Here is a 25,749-nt window from a genome sequence, read left to right as displayed (position 1 = left end):
TCAAGCTGGGGAGTCGGTCATGCGAACATCGAATAAATTAACGCTGGCGTTCTTGGTAGTCATATCTATCCAAGAGTTTTAATAATTAGGGAATAAAGATGTTTCTACCTGCGCCAGTAAGAATGGCGCACAAGTTCATGCTCAAATAAAGCGAACCTCAGGGAACGTTCTGGAAAAGCGGCAGGGATGCCTCAACTGCGCTTAAATGTTGGTTTCGACGCGTCTCGGTACAATATTGCTCGGACTCGAAGCAGCTGCATGCTAACTGCACACATGTACCTAAAAAAAATTAAAAAATGGAAAGAATACAGAATGGCAACTATGCTGCCGTTTTCTTTATTTCAAAGCATCAGGTTAGTAAGGTTACACCGTGCAAGTTCCATGAAAAGGCCCAATTTTGTAACAGTGTTGTCGCGTCGAATCCATGGAGCCTAGCGACCATCTTAGAGCAGTAGCCATTTCGATTGAAACTTTGTCAGATTCAGGGCCCAATAAGGCTACCAATCCCCTGTGCATCGCACATGCCCCTGCGTGGGGACTTTTTACAATTTATTTATTTTTTTTTATTTTCAGCACTTGCACGGCGTCTGCTAGATCGAGGCAGCGTGGGCCCCGCTTTACGAATGTCTACATGGAAAATATCCTGCTGTAGTCGAACTTGAGCTCGTGGTCGGTGAAGCGGCAGACGGAGCGTTTGGTAACGCTCCAGCCGAGGGCACGCACGATGAAGGACTCCTCCTCGGTGGGCCAGAGCGGGCTGACCAGCACGACGCCCTTGTTCTTGGCCGTCGGACAGCCGTGCACGAAGTGGCCGATGAGCATGCGCGCCACGTCGTGCGTGTCGGCGGCCAGCATGTAGAAGTACCACGAGCCGTCGGTCATGAGCTGCACGACACTGTAGCCGGCCACGGAGCCGTCCTCTCGCAGGGCCACCTCGGTGGTCGTGCCTTCCTCGTCGATGAAGGCCTGCAGCAGCTTCGACCGGTCCACGGTCATCAGGTCCTCGTCGTACCTGCGCCGTGAGCAGCGTAGGGTCATTCGTGTATACCGCTAAGTGTCTGTTGAGCGCGGACAAGTCACTTGAGCAGAGAGCATGCTTCCAGAGCGTGCCGTCAAAATCAACGACTGCGCTTGGATCCGCGTGTTGCCCATGCAATAGCGGTGGAAGTTATTGTCGTTCGTTAGGAAAGTTTTGGCTGGCATTTTATTCATTTGTCTCTAGCTTCAAGGTGTCATATTTGCGGGGATCTTGTGCAAGCCCTATTGCACTAATGATGTAATCGCTTAAGAGAGGGCAAAAAAGAAAGTCGTTGGATTGGTCAGGGCACATTGGCGATGCGATAAAGATACGGTTCAGGAGCTCAGGTGTGTGAAGGCGTTCAGTCTGCTATGACTCGTGTACGCATGCGCATCTGTGTTGTTCCTTTATTTCGTCCTTGTTTTACCATGAGCGCACTCCCAGCGTACAGTAGCTTTAGTAAACTAGCCCTGAGCAAGATTGTTGCGAATACAATCTATACCAGTATCATTGCCTTTCAGGCTTTCTCATTAATATTATTGCCGAATATTTGCCACTGGGCGAGATCCTTAGCGAGTTCGGTATCTTTCAAATTCCTTTCAGCATTCGTCATTGGTTCGCACACCATGACCCTGCCGCTCATGTTCTCGCTACACTATCTTTTTTGTGGGCCCCATGAGGTAAGGTCCTAGTGAAACAAAGCCAGTGAAATTTAAGCAGCTTCATGTATCTTTGTGTCACTAATTCATCCGCATCAGGGCATTCCCACTGCTATAGGGGGGTGCCGAGTTTCGCCGTACTCCTGCCTTCCACCATAACGGCCCGGGTCTTAATTCTGTAGTGCTGTCTTACACTGCGGCCGATCTTATTGCCACTCACTTTCGCAGCCTGTCCCAAATGGCGGGGTCGTAAGGCTTGACGGTCACACCACGCGTGTCCACTACGATCACCTTGGCCTCGTCCACCTTGGCGGGCTCGTTGCGGCCAAGCAGCACGGACGAACGCATCATGAACAAGTTCATGCGGTTGAACAAGGGCTCCAGCGGGAGGATGCAGCGCATGAACTTGTTCTTGTTGCCCGCCTTCTCTAAACCCGCCTTGAGGAGCTCGGTGCCGATGCGCCTGTTGCGCAGGTCCTCCCTCACGACCAGCAGGCCCAGGAACATCACGTCTTCGCTGTACTTGACCATCGAGATGGTGCCGAACACTTCACCTGGGTGGTCCCCCGTGGTGCGCGTTTAACTAAGCATCTGTAAAACGGTCACTGATCTCCGAAACGCGAAGTCCATGCGCGCTGTTGACTCTTGAACACAACCACCTGACTTAACAGGGAGCATAGGTATTGAGAAAAGCAACAAAAGAAGCATTACACTGCGTATTTGTTAAGAGGATAAAACATAGAATGTGTATTTCAGAAGTTGGAAGGCAGTAACGTTGTGAATAGACCATCCGCAGTTTCGAAGCGCTGCCTGTTACGTATTGTGCACGATTTTCGTTCGCTGTATCTTTACTTTACCTAACTGGCGTTGGTTTGAAGAAATCTGCGGAAAATGCTTGCTCTCCCTCAGTTGCTCAAGCCGCGAGCTCGGCTCTAGACGGTAAGTGCGCAGACGTATTTCGAGGTTGCAGCCGTAGTGCCCGAAATCGCAAAGCGTCTCATTCGTAAGAATTGCTCCTGATTGTTCGGTGCCCTAAACTAATAACAAGTTCGCTAGCTAATCAAAGGCATATTCGATTTCGCCGCACTTTCTGCACTAGTCCAGCAAGCGCACAATTTTTGCGCTCAATTGTGACAACAGAGCGCGCGCCACCTGCAATCCGACCTTTAATTTCAAATCGTACTGGAGCCCGCTCAGCACAATCTTGCGGTGCTCCTGTAAGTCGCTAGTTTGGAAGTAGAGGTGTCGTGCAAACTCTCGGTTAACAGAGGAAATGCATCGGGATAGTCGATCATTGGTGCCCGGACGTACACGTCTTCCACTTTAGTTACAACTGTCAGTCTGGCTCGCTTAAGGAGGTGAATTAAAAAGAAGTGACATCTGGGTGAGTTATAGCTTCGTCTTAAGAGGAAGCTTTAATTCCGGGGCTCCTGTCTAAATACATAGGAAAGGAGAAATCGTTTTTCTCGGCAATCACTGCACCGAATTTGATGAGGTTTGTTGAATGTAAATGAAAAAGTTAGGACCTCGTGACTGTTGGCAGCGAATTTTTTATTTAGGCCGTCAATTTTTTAATAAAAGTTGTTGAAGATGGTTAATCTTCAGAAAACGAAACTATCACGTTTACAAATCTGTAACTCAGCAATGAGAAACGATATCGCAATTGTGTAAATTGCATCTAATAGTACACTTAAAGCGGGCAAAATTGATATATTATGCATGGCTTTCAAATAGATCTCTAATATGTGAGTAGGGCTTTTGCAAAACCCTTGTAAACAATGTAAAAAATTCATGTAAGATGTAAATTTATCTATCAAATTTGTCCGCTTTCGATGCTCTAACGGAGGCAATTTATGAATTGCGATATCTGTTCTTAGTGCAGAGCGGCGAATTTGTAAACATCATGGTCCCGTTTTTTTTTTCGAACTTACCAATTTTAAAAGGTCATTTTCAAATTTTCGGGCCCTAAATAAAATTTCCGCTTCCAGCAGTCATTAGCAGAATTTAACTTTCTCTCAAGTGCAACAAGTTTCAGTAAAATCGGCCTAGTGTTTATCTCAGAAAAGCATTTCTGCGTTTTACATGTATTCGAATAGCCGACGTCGGAGTTGGGCCGGGGCTCAATTTTCCTCTTAGCTATAACAAAGCGAAAAATAGACATGTAAGAATGAAAGAAGCATTAACTTACCCGTTACTTCTTTCAATCTTGTCAGCGTTTTTCGTGGTGTGTTACTTAAGATTCAAGAGGCCAGTTACAAATTCGGTGCATGGATCGTTGTCAGGACACGTTGGTAAAGGCTTGCAATGCATTGAATTCCTTTGGTTCGCACGGGTTTCCCTTGACATACAATTTTTGGCGAAAAATTTGCATCCACAGCCACCGCTTCACTAGCATCAAGTAAATCGTTTCTATTTCAATGCATCAACTATGTTAAAAAGGCTAAGCCACCCGCAACAGAAGACACAGTGTACCACTGGTCACTACACTCTTCTCGATTTGCAATGACCACGTGACACGCAGGCGCAGCGCTGCATCTGCACGAAGTAAACTCGTGCGACACCGCACGCAGCACAGTGGAGAACTCGTTCAGAAAGAAAGTGCTAACGACATCGTAGAGTCCTTAGATCTTTCTCTCAGTTCAGTGGGGCTATATACCGCTTGTGGGGCCGAATTCACAAAGCTTTTTGTTCGTAAGTGCTCTACGCCACTGACCGGCGACCGTAGCTAATATTATGTCCAACATTGTCATTGGCTGACGTTGGTTCTTACGAACAGTTTTAGCGTAAGACCGTTTTTGTGAATTCAGGCGCTGTTTTCCCTGGCTACGTGACCTGTAGAATAGAGGAAAGCACTTTTGACGGTGTGGAAGTGCGCATTCGTACAGACCTTCATAGCACGCAGCTGCTTCGAGTACGCAGGCTAACTTTATTTCTTATCGTTCGCTTCGCAAGTCCTGGGCTTTATATAGCACAGCCAGTTGCAGTGGCTTTGGAAGAAGGAGGAAGCTTGCGGGCAGTTGGTAGGGGACGCTAGCTATACAATGGTGCAATGGCGGGAAAGCTATGTCAGCCACCACCACTTCTCTCTGCTTTCCAGCCGTCAAGCCATCGCTTCGTCCTGACCGCCTTGAACAGTTGACTCAGGTTCGAGGCACCTCTTTTTATCGTTTGACAACATAATTTGACAAGACAGGATTTCAGCGGTCTACCAGCCTTCAGCAACTGGAGGTAGGTAAGTTTAAGAGGGGGGAGAGTGCGTGCTGCTGATGGTGATATGCGCGGTTTTGTGTATCAAAGGCCAATGACGGGGGCCACAGAGGGAGTGCGCGCTCTGTCTGCGTAGAAAACGCTGATACGCTGTACGCTGACACATACACTTTTAACAGTGGAGCTGTTCCAAGTCGAGCATTCGCCATCCGTTGTCCGGTGTCACGCAGGAGGCCAGGGGGCATAGCGCACGCCGAGGGAGGGTGCAGGAGAGGGGTATAGGAGTAGGTGTTTCACCGGCGCGCGCCCTTTCGCCCCGTAGATTCCCCTCGGCGCGACCGGCAGCGGGAGCTCGCACGAGAGCGACAGCGCAAATCCGCGCAAATCCCGAGCTTCGAGAGCGAGAAGCGCAAGCAAAGCGCGGCATGGAGGCTTCTATCCCCGAGGATCGAGAACGGGAAGCGCATGCCAAGCGCCAGTGGAGGCAAGCCAACACCCACTTTTAAGAGAAAGCAACGCAAGCCAAGCGACAGCAGAGGCAAGCTAACCCCCAACATCCAGAGCAGGGGGACGAGCAGAGACGTCGGCGCAGAAAGATTCCTCCCACGGAGGGTGCCGATGGCCGCTTCATCAAAAAATTCCTCGACCGTGAGTGCTGCCACAGCTGCAAGGTGTGTGATAAACTGTGCTTTGATCATAAGCTCACGCAACTGACACGTGCGTACAATCCGGAACCGAAGCTCCAATCTAGCAAAACGACGACAAGACAAAAGACTTTCATGAAAATCGCACTGAACACGAGCTCAAACTTGAAAAAATGGCCACCATCTTCGCTGTTTTGAGAGCTTTCACTGCGTGGAACTGGCTTTACATTTATAAACTATAATTTTCTACATATGCATTTTTCTACACAGGGACTGTGTGCTACGCTCGCGCCGGAAAATATACTTCATTGTTTGTCTGTTGAAAATGGTGTGTCAGCGTTGCAGGCAGCGAGGGTAATGCACTTGAAAGAGCCTCCATCAGTCGTTTCAACTCCAATTTATTTGCTGAAATCTTAGCCAAAACATCGAGAGGTTATGTTAGGCCGATCCTAAAGACCGTCTAAGTTTCAGAATGTTCACTGATGCACAACTATTTAGAGTTGCTTAGATGCTTACCGTCGTCGCTGACGGCAACCAGGAAGCTATCCGGCTGCAACTTCCACGATGTCTGGATGGTGTTCTTGGAGAACACGTAATTTGTCTGGAGACGAATATTGTAGGCCGCTTCTAGCTCCTCAGGTCGCATTGCCCGAATCACAAAGTTCCGCTGACATCTGAGAGTTGTAGTCCGAAAAAAGAAAGCATATCTCAGAAAATTACAAGAACCTTGACAGCAGTTGCTGAGTGTGCTGCATATATTATAGCTAAGCCTGCCGGTGAAAATTGGTATTTTGCTGTCCTAATGGGAACCTATAAACTGGCTTGGCCAGCACAACATTAATCAGGGGCATATCCCTAGGAAACAAGAAAGCCGCTGAGCAACAAGTGAATTTTATTGAAGCGAAACTCTCGAAAACAGGAAAATTAATCATGGCCGCGCATTTAAATTGTATTCCTATGGAAGGCTTGTGGACGCGGGAGAAAAATATCTATATTTCCTCCTAGGTAAAGCGAATGACGGAATTCTCACGCATAAGCTGCCTTTTTTGTTATTTAGAACTATGGCCTTTATTTGAATTACACGCGCGTGTGTGCCCTTTTTGTTGCTGATAACATGTATATGATGCCTCTTCAAGAAGGGCACTACAAGCACAGCTACCACAGTGTGCCGCCAAGTGACAACAGCGCTGGCATATACTGTTCGCGTGCTACCTTGTTTTTCTATTGCGATAGCAATTATATAAACACCCCAGGCGCATTTGGCCTTCGCCGTGATGTTACGCACAAAGTCTAACGGCGATAACACCGTCACCGCGCACCGTATGCTGTATGTGCGAGTGAAAGCGTGCGAGGGTGTGCCGACGATTGCGGCACAATATCGCGTGCGCAATGAAGGAAAGCGGGGAGGAAGCGTGCCGTCTTCCGTCGCGCGCAAGGAAACTATGCGAGCGGAGTTGGGGGGGGGGGGGGTGTACATCGGCAGCAACTGCGAATGTCGTGGGCTCACTTCATGTGGCTTATAGCGCACGAAACGGCGAGGACACAGAAAGACGTGGTACACACCGGCGCTCATCATGCCGCGACAACGCGCCCAAAACGCTGCGTTACATGGACTCGCGTGGTCGCGCGGCCTTTATCTTGAAAGCGATTTGCTTTGGGGCAGAGTCTAGGTGGGCCGATGGCTTTTAGCTTTGCGTGTGATGTGTTCTCGCCGCTCAGTTTGCGTTGACGCGGTGCAGACAGCATGAATGTCACTGTCAGCGAGTGGCGGCGGTGATCGAGTGTGACGGCACATGTTGGCATGTGCGTGCGGACACCATGTTAATTTAGTTAGTAAGCGAGTGTGTACAAGCTTATACGGCAGATGGCTGTCTACTAACTTGCTATCGCAATCGATGCTTCGCCTTTCGGCCGAAACTGCTATTTTTATAAGTACATTGCCCATTTTAGCCCATGTAGCAGCACACACGAGAGGGGCAAGCAGTTCACCCCATCCTGCTCACACTACGCGTATGTTTAACTGTACATTGTCGAAAATTATCCATGTTCACTCGCAAGCACATCTATTACGACTTGTGGCCGGGAGGTCAGAGCAATTTCTTTGATCCCTTGAAACTTTGCGAGTTTTATGAAGTTGTGCCTATCTGTGAACGTACGAAACCACTGCGATGGCGGACCCTGGAGACCCGTCGTTGTTCGGCACAACCGCATGTTTCTGCGGGCCCTTCAGCTCTTGGTTTGTGTTCCTGCCGAGAGCTCTCAATGAATCATTCAGGTAACCAGCGTTACGAAGCGTGGAGGCCTGCCATTGAAAACTCCTGTCTATGTGGTGAAGGCACGATCTATGTTAGACTGAAATGAAGACCGGAAGTGCTAATCCTCTCCAGACCATTTTTCGATCGCAGGAACCGCACTGAAGGAAACCCTTGCGTCATCCTAGGTTCAAAAGTCCATACTTTACGTGGCAAGCCGCGAGGAACCACAGATGTCGTCGCGCTGGTGGCGCTTACAATTACCCTTCCAAATGAACACCCTGGCACTTAAAGTATGTGAACGGTTTCATTGTAGAAGGCTTTCCATATACGTATGCCGTATTTGGGTCATCAATGAAGAGTCGTTTGCTTGCAGGAAATTTAATTTTCTTCTTAAAGAAGCATGTTAAGGCTTTTTTACACGGCGTTCCCAAAGCACCCACAGCTCTGAAACTTATTGAACATAAACTTACAAACCCAAAATATATTCCTGTGAACTTTTGTCTAGCCCCTGGAGAAATCCTAATCCGCTCAAACGTTTAAGACACTTTATACCAAGCTTGATATTTATAAGCTTGACTGTTTCAAAACGAAGCACTTTTGAGAAAGCTCCAAAGCCCAATAAATATTATGCTGGTAACCTTTCACAACGTGCCTAATTACCCCACATGCTTCTAATTTTTCCCTCGGACCACCCTTTACATTCTCAATATCGCCTCCACATATTTCTGTCTCACTTCTACGATCACAACTTTCTCTTTATACGACGAAATTTGGATCGCTCGCTTGGAGCGAATATTTTGGAGCAGACGTTATCTATCGTGTCTCTTCGCAGCAGCAGTTTTGCTATGACAGCTGTACTAACACTGTGGACATGCAGGTGCCACTGAGTAGCATTTCAGTGAATGACTGCTTTAGGTTACTAAACAGTGTTACGAAACCTTCACTTATCGTTTTATGTACCTAGAAAAGAGAAACAATGGTGTAAGAACGAAGTTTGCAGCGATTAAGTTACTTCTTTGTTCGTCGCAAGCTATACCCGCGGTAAAACTGCGCTATTAGGGCTACGTGCATGGGGTGATGGTCTTCATTGCAGGTGATTTGAACCTGAGTAGGCCACTCCGAGAGGCTGCAGCCCTATCCTAATAATTATAATGAATCCAATCGAACGACGGCCCTTGCCACTCACTTTTCCTCGGTGTCTTCGTGTGTAGGGTGGTCTACCGTAGCGACGGAGAGCGGTCCGATGGACGGCTTCGTACCAGTGCTCTTCATTAGAAAGGTGCGCTTCGGGACCACATTGTCCGAAGACTCCTTGCCCTTCAGGCCACGGTAACAGCAGTCGAACATGTCTGCAGCCTGTTCAAAATTACTCATTCGAAGATATATGCATAGGGAGAAAAGACGAGTCTTGGCGTGGCTCACGTTTCTTCGGCGGCACGGTACCGGCGAAGTAGTCCACGTCACTCAAGCCGTCCGTTGTCGTGGACACGGACAAGAATCCCGTCGACTCCCTTCATGCGGATTGGCCCGCGTTCGGGACGGCGCTTCTACGGAGGGCTGGTGGCCAGCGTGTCGAGGTGTGGGCTGGTTAGATGCACCAGCACCGTTAGTACAGATTTTGGAAGGGTCCTTAGAAACGGCGGCTTCGGCGACGAGCCGTGCCGGGCACACGAACGCTCGGGTGGCGTCCTCGACGGTGATTTCTTCTTCCTCTTTCTTTTACTTTCTCACGCAAAATTAATTCTTAGCCACGGAAAAATGGGTGACCCGTTTGTCTATTTCATTTTCTTTTCTTTTGTTTCATTGGAATTTAAAATATGGAATTTCGAAGCTATAGAGTTGACGCAGGACAAGGACGACTGAAGAAGAAGAAGTAGTTTAATGATAGGAAAGTGTAGAGAGGTCGGCCAGAAAATGGAGCATCTGGCCTGCTACTCTACGTAAGGGAAGGGGAAGAGGGGAAGTTTTGTCTAGTCCGTGGAGGAAAGCCTAATCCGCTGAAACGTTTCTTTAAGACACGTTGTTTATACCAAGTTTGATATTGATAAGCTTGATTGTTCCTAGGCGAAACATTTTTGAGAAAACTCCAAGGTTGAGGATGTATGCACAGATTGCTACATACTCAGTAACCCAAATCAGTCTGACAGTTGGTTTCGAGCCCTGTTACCGCAGCGCAGGAGCTCGACGCGCTACCCATTCGACCGCGGACGACCCAGTGACTCAGGTAGGCAGGGAATCGGTTAGGTAAAATCATACAAGCATAGATAGATACATGGCCACCGGAAAGTGCGTGAAGTACCCTCACAACGCTATATACATGTAAATTGGCATTTCAAGCTTGCAGTAGAAATATCACAAACGCGAAGAGAAAGCTACGGCGTACACTTTCTTGGCCGACGCGGGCCTGGACTCACGCTTGTGATTATGATGATGATGATGATGTCCTTGAGTTTGGCGCTTACCCACTCGCGGGGATTGGCCAAGAGTCGGGCAGACTTTGCTTATAACACTTATGCAATGATAACACTTATGCAATGTGTCCTTCACCTCGTTCCTTCCATTATCATCACCCATCGTGAGGGCGACTGAAAACCACTGTAAAACGGCATTTCTCGAGGAGGAGCTTAATAAGACAATGACGAAGATAACGGTGACAAGAAAAGATTACGTGGCCTGATCAAAACAGCGCTGTTATTATGTGACGCAATGTTGCCTTATTAATCTTTTTTTTTTCTCATTTGCTTTGCGTTGTGTGCACTTTTTATAACACCCAGTGTGCCCAATCTCCCTCGTCGTTATGAGTCACGATTTGAGGGCACAGCAACTGCAACCCGAACCATTCAGTTTCTGAGAAGCCCTGTGGCCCGAACCGCCGGCGCGATTGGAAGATTTATTTATTTTTGTTCGTTACTTTTAATTAAAACACAAATTATATTGCCCTAGTCTGAACATTGCAGCACACTCTTCATTTTCTACTGTTATTTGTTTCACTTATTGAGCTTTAAGCGCCCATTGAATTACTGCATTTCTGCCTGCGCCACTCGATTCTTGGTCCATCCCCCTTTCCCCCTGTTTGTATGTACCATGGCTTGAAGTCATCATGGTCATGATGGTTATTGTAAAAAAAATTACAGCAGAACCAACCTCACAATTACTGTCGACGGTAACCCGTTTAGCACTGCATCAATACAGCGACAAAACTTATTGCCACCGTCGAAACGATTTATGTACGAGGCGCGTACTGCAGCAGGATTCCTCTTTCGCGCTTTCTTAAGCGCACTCAGCGTCATCTAACGCCGCCGCTGCGAAGCCTGCACGTGGCCTCCGGAATTCATGGCGCGCTAACGATGAGAAATGCGTCATGCGGTAAACGGGCACCTGTCGCGCCTTTCTTTTTGGACGCGCTGCGCCATCCGGTGACACTGCCGAGAAGTCAGCGCGCGGCCTCCAAGGCAAGAAGCGTGGCGCGTCGGTGCCTGCGAACGCTAGTAATTGTTCCCTCGCTTGCCGCACACACACTGCCACATACTGAGTGACCCAAGTTGGCGAGAGGTTCACTGAAGAGCGGCACATACTCCGTGAATTCATGGCGCAGCCTGCTAATGCGTAGGGTCGCTGTCTTTGAGGAACCCGTGTGACGTGGGTTTGATTCTGCTCAACATCGGAAAAATTTAAAGGATTGGTTTTGTCATTGTAGAGCCACATAGCTAGCTACCGAAGTTGGCGTCAAAGACGTTCATTGAAGAGCGGCACAGACCTACTGGCACATACCCAGTGACTCAAGTTGCCATCAAAGGGATTCATTGAAGACAAGCACAGACCCAGTGTCACATACCCAGTGATCCAAGTCGCCGTCAGGCTTTCTTCGAACAGTGACCCATGTCGGCGTGAAAAAGGTTCGTTGAGGATGTATGTACACACTGGCGTATACTCAGTGACCCAAGTGGGTCTAAAAATTGGTTTCGAGCCCTGTTCCTTCAGCACAGGAGCTCGACGCGCTACCCATTCGACCAAGGACTACCCAGTGGCCCACGTAGGCAGGGAATGGATTAGGTACAAACATACAAGCACATATAGATACATGGCCACCGGAAAGTGCGTGAAGTACCCTAACAATGCTAACTCATAAATATATACATGTATACATGTAAAATATACGTGTAAATTGGCATTTCAAGCTTGCAGGAGAGATAACACAAACACGAAGACAGAGCTACGGCGTACAGTGCAAATAGGCGATTGTAATCGATAGCGGGCTCCCTCTGCGTGAACGCCATGAGCATAGTGGACACGTATTGCAGTCCCAGGGGCTCGTAGAAGAAGGTCGGTTGGCCCCGGCCTCCTTGGCGATCAGAAGGACCGCTTTCGGTGGGGGGGAAGCGCTTGGCGGTGGCCACCATGCAGACACCCGCCGAGGTTGCGGGCGGGAATTCGACGAGCAGACTTCGCAGCAGAAGGTACGCCTCACGCAAGCCGTTGGCCATGAGGTGGCGAACGAGCGCGCAGCCGCCCACGTCCCGCTCCATGGCGCCCATGCCGCACACGCTTTTGCGCGCGAAGGCCACTTTGAACACGACTCCCGGCTGTCTGGACAAGGCACTGCGCGCGTGACAAGGATGGAGGTTTCACTTGCTACATATTGCCTCGCACAGAGTAGAAGTACACATTGAGACCTCAAACTTTGACACTGCACATAGCGTACGCGCTCTCTCGGACGAATTTTTGACTCCTGCATTTACAGTGAGCCATGTCGGCGTGAAAGACGTTCGTTGAAGAGCTCCAAACACCTACAGTCACATACCCAGTCACTCAAGCTGGTCCGAAGGTTGGCTTCGAACCATGTTGCATCAGCACAGCAGTCCGATGCGCTACCCATTCGGCTACAGGGAACCAGGTAGGCAGGGAAACGGTTATGTACGTACGTACGTGCTTACATACATACATACATACATACATACATACATACATACATACATACATACATGCATGCATGCATGCATGCATGCATGCATGCATGCATGCATACATACATACATACATACATACATACATACATACATACATACATACATACATACATACATACATACATACATACATACATACATACATACATACATACATACATACATACATACATACATACATACATACATACATACATACATACATACATACATACATACATACATACATACATACATACATACATACATACATACATACATACATACATACATACATACATACATACATACATACATACATACATACATACATACATACATACATAGCCCCGGAAAGAGCGTGAGGTACTATAAGGATGCGAACGCATTAAAAATGCAAAAAAAAACAGACACCTGTCGCCTTTGTTAGTGGTGGGATCGAGACCACGCCTTCACGCTCGGCAGCGCAACGGCAGCGTAAGAACAAAAGGAGTTTCGGCTTGGTGTTCATAAATTTTCGGTATGTTCACCTGTATGCTAGTGCGCTGCGCATGATTCTGGACTGTTCCAAGTGGACTTTCTTTTTCGCGCACACGATGATCTGCACTGCCTGCTATAGACACGGTCACTTCTCGATAAGCCGCTATGTCTGCGATCCCCCAACACAACCGCACTTTGGTGGCGCAGAAACAAAGTTAAACGAAAAAAAAAAAGCTTACGGCATGTTCAATGCACTCGTTGGAACTCGCGTTAAGCGACGCTTTCTTGAATGGTTTTATTTAAAGGCTATATGCAGCGGGACATACGATGTGCGCAACTTAATTTTATTTTCAAGTGCGCGCAAGGAACTCTTCATGTTCTCCCATTGCGTATGTGTTTTGTGGTTTGGCTTCGCAGTAACGAGCATGCAAGCTGTTAGTATTTCGCGCCATGTTTTGCAGAATAACGAAGGAGTGCCTGCTCTCCCTGACTTCACGATGAGACGGGCGCAGCCTTAACCAGGTTCTATCCTGCTGTCTTCTTTCTCTGTCATTTTACGCCATTACCATTTTCTTAATTTTTTGTTAATTCAGTTGAGTTAGAATTCTCGTGCTAGTAATGTCCGCCTCTACGAATAATATAGCTCAAGGACAAGAATGATGATTTCTGCCACAGGTGATTTTTAAAAATTTCATGAAACTTAAATATGATCCGCCCGTATACTTCCTGGATCAAAAGGCAAGGGCGAACATTTATATGCTTACCAAAACAGATTGGGAGAAGGGATTGAGGGGCGAAACACAAAATTGGCGCTGGTTTCCTTAATGTGACCATCCTGGACAATAACTCAACTTGAAAACTTTGAAGAAGCTGCTTGTGATACAAGTTGTCCGCACCATGCTTCGTATCGGTCGCTATTAGAAACCTGGAGCACTGTTTCTCTGGCCGTTGACCGAATATGCCGTGGCGCAGGACATCAGTAACAGATAAGAGCAAAGCACGTAAGAACGCAACGTACGATCGAAGATGTGAGCCGCGATATCTCGATTCCAACCTGCCTTAGCGCCAGAAGCAAAGCACAAGTGTAAATATCACGCAAGAAAGTATAACGATCACCCACTGACAAGAACTATAATGAAGTGGTACCATCACCAGTTTTCGTATAATCAAGTGCACATGAGCACTAGCGTTCTGGACCCGGATTCACAAAAAAGTTATTGCACTGGAATTGGCGGCGCGGCCACTTTTGCTGCCAAATGCACTGCGAGAGACTGGGGACATATTTAAGCACCACGCGTGTGCCGCGCATGCGCCGTCGACACCGTGTCAGCACGACGGCGCGAGTGTTCGCGGTGCTTGTATTACTCTGCAGCTCACCTGAGGTACTCGCGCATGGGCATCTTGAGCACGTCCGTAGCGTACGAGCCAACAGTGTCGGCGTGCGTGTACTCGTTGAAGTCCTTGACGCGCACTCCCTCGACCCTCTCGGGCAGGGCGTCCAGGCGCGGCGGTGCCGGTCCCACCTTGTGGAACAGCCAGCGGCCGACGCGGGGGAAGAGCTCGACGCGCTGCAACTCGCGGACGGTGCAGCCGTCGCTGCGCAGCATCACGTTTCTGTTGCCGGCCCTCCGGAGTGCGGCCCGCAGAAGCTGCTCGGGCAGTGTGCTGTGGCGCAACTCGGGCCGAACGCACCAGAAGCCGACCGTCGCCACGCTGTCGGAGAGGATGCTGATGCAGCAGCCGCCGCACACTTCGCCTGCGCCTACGCGAAGAGGCCTTCACTGAAGGGAGACTAAGGGAAAATATTAAATCCGGCTAGATTGAAAGAACAGGCTTCTGCATAACAACGAATCCATCATTCGTAACAAAAGACGGAGCTTCTGAAATGAAAAGAAATGACGAAAAAATTCACCGACGATTATGATACTCCCTAATGCGAATTTTGAAGAGGTGTTTTGAATTCCCAATATATAGCGGCAAAGAATTTGATTCTGAACGACAGGGTCCTCCCTGCTTGTGCTGCTCGTTTAGCAGCAGGGGCAGGCGAAGCGTTTCCACCGGTTGCATCACTCATTGTTCAGAAAGAAAGCGTGAACGCGGGAACGCGTGACTGGAGCGCATTCCCTAGCGGTGGCGGCACCGCAGGCGAAGTAGCGCATGCGCAGTGGATTTGAAGACCACGCCAGCGGCACACGCGCTCGCCGCATGCCTGGTCACTGCCATGGAGTCCGTCTCGTGCGGCACTCCACTTTTCTCCTCATGGTTCCGCTGCACCTCCCTCCTCCGCTTTCCTCCTCGCGCTTTTTTCGCTCTCACCGTCTTTCATCCCTCGCTGCGCTCCGTGTTCGCTCTTTCATCTTTCGCTACGCTCGTTCGCTCAGTTACGTCGACGCTGACGCTCAACGCAGGAACGGGTGCCTAAGAGCAGCGCTCTAAGAAATTCGAGTGGCGCCACCTATTCTCGACTATGGCATGGCTCATTCACAGAGACAGGCAGAGAGAGATGTCGTGTGGTGTGAACTAAGGGGTTTGATGTGCCGAAACGGCGACTTAAAAATTAGATTACGAGGTTTTACGTGCCAAAACCACTTTCTGATTATGAGGCACGCCGTAGTGGAGGAGGACTCCGGAAATTTCGACCACCTGGAGTTCTTTAACTTGCACCTAAATCTAAGTACACGGGTGTTTTCGCATTTCGCCCCCACCGGAATGTTGCCGCCGTGGCCGGGATTCAATCCTGCGACCTCACGCTCAGCAGCCCGACACCATAGCCACTAAGCAACCATGGCGGGTTAACTACGACTTGATTATGATGCACGCCGTAGTGGGGGACTCCGAAATAATTTTGACCACCAGGGGATCTTTAACGTGCCTCCAATGAACGGGACACGGGCGTTTCCGCATTTCACCCCCCCCTCGAAATGCGGCCGCCGCGGCCCGGATTTGATCTCCCTACCTCGTGCTTAGCCGCTTAAAACCGTAGCCACTAAACCACCGCGACGGGTGTCGCGTGCGGTCAGCTCGTACGCTTGGGCTCGGGCGGTTCAAACTGAAGGTGCGGCAGCTATGCCCTGAGTGGCAATATTATACGCAACTATGAGTCGTATATTGGCTCACAGAGGGCGAGGATAGACTTCTACACAAATAATCTACTCATCTAACGCGGCTGAATATATTTCATTTACCGTACGTACCTTTAAACTTTCACGTCCTTTCAGAGTGCAATGTAAGCGAGACAAAGACGCACTTATTCGTTTATGAAGACCAATAAACAATGCGCCCGGCGCCATGTCATTCATTGATTCATGGGGTTCAACGTCCCAAGGCAGCGCTATAGGCTGTGTGAGGCATGTTGTACCGGAGGGATCTGGATTAATTGGGAACACCTGGGGGTTTTCTAGCGAGCCTCTAAATCTAAGTGCATTCTAAGTACATGAGCCTCTTTCCGCATGTCGCCCCCAAAAGAAATGCGGCCGCCGAACTCGGGTAGCGAGCCCACAACATGGTGCGGAGCAGCAGAACACGCCATAGCAGCTGGGCTATACCGCGGCGGGTGGTGTCATTTCGCGCGTTTGCAATGACCAAGAGGGATGGAAACAGTGCAGCCGCGGCTGGACTGGTGTCTCTTGTTAATATAAGGTCGAAAACATAGGCACGGTCAAAGTGATGGGAAGGTGAGAACAGGTGACAGGCGATGCCAGCCCACCTCTTATATTCTTGACAGACCGTGTAAAGGGTCAAGTGTTCCCCTTGCTCCGTCAACTTTTGTCGCCGCCTAAGAGGAAGCTACGGCTCGGGAATTGTAACGATTTTCCTATTCCAATGAATTTAAAGCTAAATTTAGTTTTTACTGTCGATAGCAATAGTTTTATTTAGGGCCTGATATTTTTTTTACGGAAGCCTCATAATCATATCGCGGTTCTGGCGCGCAAAACCCCAGAATTAATTTTTTTATGTCTACACAAAAGATTAGCGTAAGTCGGTACATTAAAAAAAATGGAGCAAGAATTAAGTTTCGGATTTCGTAAGTCTGAATCAAATCCATATTATAGTTCCGCCCACTGCCTCTCTTACATCGTTAGAAGCGTATAAGTATGATTATTAGTACAAAACATGCCGAAATCGGTGCACTCTCTACAGATTAAGAAAGAACGAGCTATAAACTGGACAGAAAGGTGTTTTGTACATGGCACGATATTGTATGACGAAATATAAACTGCCAACTCGATCGAATTCACACCCTTTTACGTTTCATTGGTTATGTGAATGTGACTTTTGCACAAATCCTGTTTCAGGAATAAGTGGCATAATTTAGTGGTGTACAAAGCACCAAATTTATTCGCTTTGTATGTCCCAGAATATGCTGTTTAGAGAATCGTAACGTCGTTTTTATTGCTTTGTTAGAGAACTGTAAACTTAATGATTTCAAATCATCTCAAATTTTCGCCGACATTTGTAAAATTGATGTCCTAAAAGACCTGCTAACAGCAATGAAACACTCTACCTTTTTTAAACGTAACAATAACATCAAGATGAACTCAGTGAATGCTTAACAAAATAACTTTGCTGTTTCGATGTATTCAGACAGCAGCTTCTGAGGTAAAGCTTTCTCTTACCAATGGATGCACCAATGAATACAGTCCTTGATCGTAAGAAAGGCGTAAACGATGTTTCGTGCTGTATATTCGCGTATAGTTATATTGTCGACAACACTCTGCACATGTATGCCAACCGCGTCGTTCGGCTGACGCTTCGCTGAGCGCTTTCGATGCGCTGCCGAGGCAGTCATGGCTGACCTAAGTGGGTGCACCGCGTGTCTTCCATTTCAGAAATTAGGCGGAACTGCGGAAATTACGATAGCGTGTCCATGAGTAACGGTCGGTATTCAGAATACAAGCAAGCTGGCGTAGTTCATGATCACCTGCGTCCGTGACTGCGACCAAAAAGCCTTGCGGGTCGATTCTGTGAAACGCCTGCGGCGAGGCTTCCCCGCACAGCTGTCTCAGCGCCCTCTTGATGCGGAGCAGTTCCGGGATGTCCTCGCGCCGCACCGGTCTGATGAAAGCATAGGAGTTGCCTTGCATCGCTTCGGTCGACGGGGAAGCTGCGCAACGGGCTCTCGTTCGTCGCGGCATTTGCAGCTTTCGGCAACGACTCGCCGCCGCAACTTCCATCCGGCATGCTTTACGCTCATGCAGGATGTCCCAACTAAAAGGGCTCATGTAAGAGGGGGAAAAAACACGAAGCTATTTGCGAGGATGAAACCAACTGCAGATACGTATGTCATTAGCGACCTCTTGGAGAAGCCTCCGTTTTTTTTTTTTTGTATTCTCGTAAATTGGGTAATTACAATCGACAAGTCAGCAAACTTCTTCATTACTGGCCTAACGACTGCAACGTAAGTGTACAGTGTGCAGAGGGCAAAGCCCGCGAAACCATTAAAACGCCGCCGCGGCCCGCTGCTTTCCACGCCTCTGTGGCTTTCTTTTGAGCGTGGCTAAAAGAGCTGCAGAAACGGCAAAGCGTCGGAAACAAGTGAATATGATGACTTCGAATGTGCTCTACAAACCGTGCACGGACATCGCTGCCGTGAAGTTAACTAAAAAGCGTGTTAATTAACCAGTGCTACATAACTACTCTATTCAAAAGAATGCAAAGAATGATGGAGACTTCTCCAGGAGGTTGCTAACAACGCTCGGCTGGGTTCATCCACACGCTTTTCTTCTTCGACACAGAGCACACGTTAGCTGGGGCACGTTATATAGCACGTTCATTGCACTAGAAAAGCTGAATCTCTGTCGTTGCTGCAAGTGTACCTGACTCAATATTTTGCCGCCAGCTGGCACTCATTGGTTCAGCTCAGGAACAATTTCGCAAAAAGTTCGTAATAAAAGGCTAGCTCCAGCCGCAAGTCATTATCGCGGCAGCGTTCTTAAAATTTATACCGGAAGCCACCGCGCGCTCCTGTTGGTCTGTGCAAGGGCGAACACTGTGTGTGTGTGCGTGTGTGTGTGCGTGCATGTGTGTGTGTGTGCGCACACACACTTTAGGAGGAAAATTTGGGCATGCTGGTGTTGCATATTGGGACGAAAGGTGCAAAAATCTTTGTTTGTCTATCTGTGGGTCGTTGTCGTTTTTCGCGCCTGTTAGCGGAACCGTACGCTCAGAACCCCGTAAGATTCTGACTTCAGGCAATAAGCATAAAAAAAAAGCAGGGCTTCAGACTTAAGGCCTACTTCCCAAAGAAGGTGCTGTACGATTCAAAGATGTCCCCAGCATTCCAGGTGTTGTTTAGCAGACATTGTAACTAGGCGAGCTGTAACGTAAACCTATTTCAAACTTTTCTGTTCCAATTCTACAATCAGCCCTCCACAATTTGCGAAAAAAATTTTCAGTGGCCCCCGACTTCGCCTGTCCGTCACGGGACGCCACACAAACCGCGACAGCTCTCCATCTGATATGACGAGTACACACTGATTATGCTTAAAAAGACCGAAGAAAATAAAGATAATTATTGCTTATTTGGCGCATTTTCGCCAATCATCATCATCATCATCATCATCATCATCATCATCATCATCATCATCGTCCTATTTTATGACCACTGCAGGACGAAGGCCTCTCCCTGCCATCTCCAATTACCCCTGTCCTGCGACAACCGATTCCAACTAGCTGACGCGAATTTCCTCATTTCATCGCTCTACCCAGTATTCTGCCGTCCTCGACTGCGTTTCTGTTCTCTTGGTACCTATTCTGTAACCCTAGTGGTCCAACGGTTATCTAACCTGCGCATTACATGACCTGCCCAGATCCATTTTTTTCTCTTAATGTCAATTAGAATATCGTATATACCCGTTTGCTCTCTGATCCAAACCGCTCTCTTTCTGTCTCTTAACGTTATTCCTATCATTCTTCGTTCTATCGCTCGTTGCGTGGTCCTTAACTTGGCCTCAAGCTTTTATGTCCCTCTCCAAGTCTCTGCCCCATATGTCAGCACCGATAAAATACACTAGTTGTACACCTTCCTTTTCAGTGATAGCGGTAAGCTTCCAGTCAGGAGCTGGCAATGTCTGCCGTATGCGATTGAACCCCTTTTTATTCCTCTATGAATTTACTTCTCATGATCAGGGTTCTCGGTAATTAGTTGACCTAAGTAAACGCACTTCTTCACAGACTCTAGAGGCTGACTGGCGATCCGGACCTCTTGTTTCATTGCCAATCTATTCATCATTATCTTGTCTTTTGCATTTTAATCTTCAGCCCCATTCTTACGCTCTTTCTGTTAAGGTCCTCAATCATTGCTTGTAACTCGTCTGCAGTGTTGCTGAATAAAACAATGTCATCGGCAAACCGAAGATTGCTGAGATATTCACCGTAGATCCTTACTCCGAAGCCTTCCCAGTTTAATAGCTTGTATACTTCTTCCAAGGACGCAGTGAATAGCATTGGAGAGATTGTGTCTCCCTGTCTGACCCTTTTCTGTATAGGTATCTTCCTACTTTTCTTGTGTAGAGTTAAGGTAGCTGTAGAATCCCTGTAGATATGTTCCAAGGTATTTACGCAAGTGGTCTGTACTCCTTGAATACGCAATGCTTCTACGACTGCTGGTATCTCTATTGAATCAAATGCCTTTTCGCCTCTGCTATTCGTCAAAAATGTTCGGGCTGCGCCCACTTCGCCCGTCTGCCACGCGACGTAACAAAACCGCGAAAACTCAACGTGTAAAATGACGTGTACGCGTTAAAGATGCATTAATATGCCGAACAAATACGATTTTTTGTTCTGAATTGCCGGAGACTCCCGCGTTCCCAAAGGGATAGAAGATCGTAGCCTGCCGATCACTCAGGCACTGGCTATTCGCACCTGCCGGAGAGCATGGGTTTATTTGCGTATAACAAAACTTTTTGCGTGGCCGTAAAACGTTATCGAGACCTTTCGGCACTTATACGATTTCGCTCTGCCAACTCTTCTTTGCTGAGGGTCCGTTTTAGTGACATTTTTAAATTGTCCGTTGCACGTCGCTGCAATTTTTGACCAACCACCACAATCTAAGTAAGAGGAAGCGGACCAATCGCAGACAGCGGCACCACTCTCCTCCTCCAGCTGCCTATTTTGACTGCGCTGTCTCGACGCCATCAAAGCCCCATCCGCTTGAGCGTGCTCGTCCCCTCTCGTAGGCAAATTAGATAAGGAGTACCGCTCAATGTAGGCATGTTTTTTTTAATGCAAACAAAAGTGACGTCCTATAAACAAGGAGAACGTTTGATTGGGTGGTTTAGACAACGCTGCGGGTCATCGCCCGGTGCGTACGTCGCTGGTTACGTAAATTTGACGTCAGAAGATTGGACTAGAAAACCCATTGGAATAGGGGGCCCTATAATGTAAAACTACTCCAATACGTTTATATTCCAATCTCCTGACGTCAAATTTGCGTAACTGCCGACGCAAGCATCGGGCGGTGACCCAAAGGGTTGCCTGAACAGACCAATCAAATGCTCTCCTCGTTCATAGGAGGTCACTTTTGTTTGCTTGAAACACAAATAACATTACCTGCACTGAGCAGGTTGTCTTATCTAATTGGCTGACGAGAGGCTAGGAGCACGATCAAGTGGAGAGGGATTCGATTGGGCCGAGCCACTGCACTGAATATTGATAACCACGTGAAGGGGGTGGTGCCGGCGTCTGCGATTGCTCCGCTTCCACTTAGGTTGCGGTGACTAGTCTAAAATCGCGGCGGCATGCAAAGGAAGGTTAAGAATGCCTCTAGAACGGATTCTCAGCAAAGACGAGTTGGCAGAGCGGGATCGTAAACGTGCTGAAAGTGCTCGAAAACGTTAAACGGCGACGCAAAAACATTTATTGTACGCAAATAAACCCTTGTTTTCCGGCAGGTGCGAGTAGCCAGTGCCTGAGCATCCAGCGGCAGCCATGTTTTATTTTTTTCGGAACAGGGCGGCCTGCGGCTATTCAGAAAAAAAAATGCAGTTTTTGTTCAGCATATTAATGCATCTTTAACGCGTACACGTCACTTTGACGCGGTGAGTTTTTGCTGTTTTGTGACGACGCGTGACAGGCAGGTGAAGTGGGTGCAGACCAAAAAATTCTGACCAATAGCCGAGGGCTAATGACGAAAAGGCGTCGAATGTGAAATAACTATTTCTCTTTTGTTCGGTCCAATCATGCATAATCAGTGTGTACGCGTCATGTCAGATGGGGAGCTATCGCGGTTTTTGTGACGTCGCGTCACAGACAGGCGAACTGGGGTAGGTTCAGCAAAGTGTTTGACCAATCGCGGAGGGCTGATTGCAGAATTGGAATGGAAAAGTTCGGAATAGCTTTACGTTATAGCGCCCAGGGTAACGTTATAAGGCTCTAGAATTCGGTTTCCAGCAACATTTTTGCATCAGTGAAATACAGCTAATGCTCCGCAAACAAAAGGGCGCAATAAAAATACATGAACAGCATACTAAGATTTACTTTCAGCTTGCTGTTTGTAGTTTTGTGCAATGCTTCCCATAAATATGCCGTATTACTATCACATACCACGCAGCCTCAGCCAATGGACGATTTTTCAGCAAGGGGACCAGTTTGCGTCAGGGCAACAACTGCTTTCCTCGTCAAGGCTTTCTGGAAAGGCAAGGAGGATGGCGCACTTGCGATTTTTTGAGACAGTTAAGCCCACCATATTTACCACATCTGCTTACCCACGACGGCATTTTTTTTTTCGCGTCTTCCCGCTGCCGCTTCTTTGCTTTCTCCTTTCGGATAAGCTGAAGGATCAAGACCCTCTCGACACAACTACTAATGAAACGTCTGCGCGAATCCCTCATGCTGTCACCAACTAAATCCTCCTTCTCAGAATTTTCACTTCTGTTACTCTTACTCAGCCCTGGCCTTTCTCTTTTCTACAGGCTTCTCGTCCTTGGGGCTAAATATAAAGATATCTATTTTATTAACATTAGGCGCATGCAGACAGGTTCGCCGCAGCTGGTGGGCTCTTGCCCACTACTTTGCACTGGGGAAGAGGGAAGGGCATGGAATAATAAATACTGACGGGGCTGATGTTGAGAAGGAAATTACGCGCATATTTACTACATTATACACAGCGACCCCAGTAAATCCGCTCGTCCACTCCCGACACGCAATAACTCCAATAAAGATTTCGTTGTCTCCGTCGCAGTTGTGGTTATCAGGTCATGAGCTCAGAACAGCGCCCAGTGGTTGCCTGCCGATGCTGGCTAAGGAAACGTGGTGCGTTTGTCTCCGGCACATCCGTTGGGCAGTCACATAATATCTGTTCCAGCTTTCCAGGCGTCTGGCCGTGTTCGCAGTCAGAGCTATTGGACCTGCCAATGAGGTGTGCGCAGCGCCAGGGTAGAAGAAGCTATATCAACCCTGACAAGAAAAACTGTTGCTCTAAGCCACTTTCAAAAAAAAAAAAAAAAAAAGAAAGCCATTGAAACATAGCAACATCGCCTCCAGGATAAGGTCTCTTTCGTTTAACCTCTGTTGATACTTTCAAGTCCCGATCTTATGCCCCTCTTGTCTTCATTGGACTTGCGTATACCACACGTGCGATACATGTTACACGTAGCTTCGCCGTAACAGAGTGTATGCGCCCGTATGTTTCTCATTCAGCCAATCTCGCTTTGCGAAACGTTAACTAATCGACACTGAAATGATAATTTTTGTGCATGAGATACTGCCGCCATTTATGTTACTTATCAGCTACAATGCCGGCTGGTGGCAAATACGTTCGCCTCATCATGCATTAGACGCTCGTTAACAGGCACAGAGATTTTAAGGTTTTGATTGACGTGCTAGTAAAAAGAGTTCGATAGCGTACCTGTTGTATTTAGTACCTCTACCGAGTGTGTCGAGGAAAAGGCTCGAAACGCGGGTTGCTCACTTCAGCGGCACACGCTGGCGCCAGCAGGGAGAAATGATCGTGTAGCGCTTGCTGAGCCTGCAGAGGAGGCCGCGTGCGGCTAGGCTCGGCGATTCCTCTCATGTCGTCACGAGCGCACCACCGCACTGCACAACCACGGCGGCATTTCAGCAGGCCGCTACGCACGGCCACCGCATGACGCAGGACGAATGAGACGCCGGGCAGAGCTGTGATTACCCAGATGCTGGCGCGATGCCGATCAGGATGGCTGAAATCTCAGCATGCATCGCTCTCAACGTCTTCCTTTTTTTTTTTTTTTTGGTTTGAGCTTTCATCTTTGGCAGTCATGCATACCGTATCCAGCCGGGAGGCTAAAGCAGGAAATGAACTATCGGTCGGTCACGCAGGCACCCAACAAGTTAATTGGTAAGAAGATATTATAAATTAAGGCTTATTTTTTGTTTCAAATGTTGCAAAGCACGCGAGATGGGTAAGAATATATATATATATATATATATATATATATATATATATATATATATATATATATATATATATATATATATATTTGACAACAATGAATATCGATACACGGGACCAAACGAAGACGCGGCGGACGGGAAACATGCTACTAACAACTGTGAATGCTTAGTGGAACTTTTTCGCTACAGCAAGACAGCACGTGAATTCGCCCAAGACATTCCGAAACCAGCAACAAAAGAGAGGCAGGCGACAAAAATTGCTTACAACTGCGAGCACACTTTCATCAAACCTGATAATTTGGTAGCATATGTGTCCATCATCAAACGCGCACGACTGGTACTGAAGGCATAAAAACAAACAGATGTGAATGATGATCTTAGCTATGTAGCAAGCTAACAGGCGCGCTCCTTTGTTTAAAAGTGCCATTGAAGCCACGCTAACGAACACACCGTCTCCACTATTTGCTATGGCCACCGCTTCCAACATCTCACGTTCTAATTTTATTTCTCCACGGCTGACAACCTCGGCAATCTTCAACCGTGGGTAGCAACAGTAACTTTTGCAGTACAAAGCTAGATTCGAGCCTACTCCTTTTTTTTTATACACTTAAGGCCCTAAAGTGCTGTCGTAACCTGTCATTGAGGCACTGGTCTGTTTGTCCCAAGCAAGCACGACCGCACCTTAAATGAATTCGGCACACGACATAAACAGCGCGTGGGACGTACTCGCCGCGTTTGCATCAATGCGACAAGTGGCACATCGCATCGCATTTCTAAAGCATCGCATCCATGTATACATTAGTTGGGACAAATGAGCCAGTGCCTCAACGAGAGGCTGCGTGGCCTCCTTTCGAAGTCCACGCGCAGGCTTCGAGGCGGCGCCGCTAAGTGTCGCCCAGTGTTCTAAGGCAAGCCTACAAGACTCACGGGAAGACCACAAATGAAGCTGTGCAGGGTGATATTGGCTGGACAAGTTTTGAAGTGAGGGAAGCTCACAGTAAGATTGATTATGAAGAATGATTGAGGAATATAGAAGAAAGTAAATGGGTTGGGAGAGTTTTCAGGTATTCCTACAGGAAGAAACGTTGATTCACAGTGGAGTAAAAGAACAAGGAAGCTTACCAGCAAGGATGCGACCAGTATGGTGAGCTAGTTGGCCACAAAGAACGT

At 47.9% G+C, this 25,749-nt stretch overlaps 2 protein-coding genes across 2 annotated transcripts; both read right to left on the bottom strand.

Annotated features, from left to right (window-relative positions):
• Positions 1 to 332: 332 nt before the first annotated feature.
• LOC142570984 (uncharacterized) lies at positions 333 to 9,466 on the bottom strand. The gene is made up of 4 exons (XM_075679279.1): positions 8,970 to 9,466; positions 6,045 to 6,202; positions 1,898 to 2,231; positions 333 to 1,012 (listed from the first exon to the last, which is right to left on the bottom strand). The coding sequence occupies exons 1-4, from the start codon at positions 9,155 to 9,157 to the stop codon at positions 628 to 630; spliced, it is 1,065 nt and encodes a 354-aa protein (XP_075535394.1). The 5' UTR covers positions 9,158 to 9,466; the 3' UTR covers positions 333 to 627.
• LOC142570453 (uncharacterized) lies at positions 9,331 to 18,293 on the bottom strand. Its single transcript, XM_075678838.1, has 4 exons — positions 18,131 to 18,293; positions 14,587 to 14,971; positions 12,008 to 12,382; positions 9,331 to 9,367 (listed from the first exon to the last, which is right to left on the bottom strand). Exons 1-4 carry the CDS (start codon positions 18,291 to 18,293, stop codon positions 9,331 to 9,333), a joined length of 960 nt encoding a protein of 319 aa, XP_075534953.1.
• Between the last annotated feature and the right edge of the window lie 7,456 nt (positions 18,294 to 25,749).

The sequence above is a fragment of the Dermacentor variabilis genome, chromosome 2, assembly GCF_050947875.1.
Source record: "Dermacentor variabilis isolate Ectoservices chromosome 2, ASM5094787v1, whole genome shotgun sequence".
Classification (NCBI taxonomy): domain Eukaryota; kingdom Metazoa; phylum Arthropoda; class Arachnida; order Ixodida; family Ixodidae; genus Dermacentor; species Dermacentor variabilis.
The sequence above is the reverse complement of the archived record's forward strand: the minus strand, read 5'-3'. Positions and strand labels throughout refer to the sequence as shown.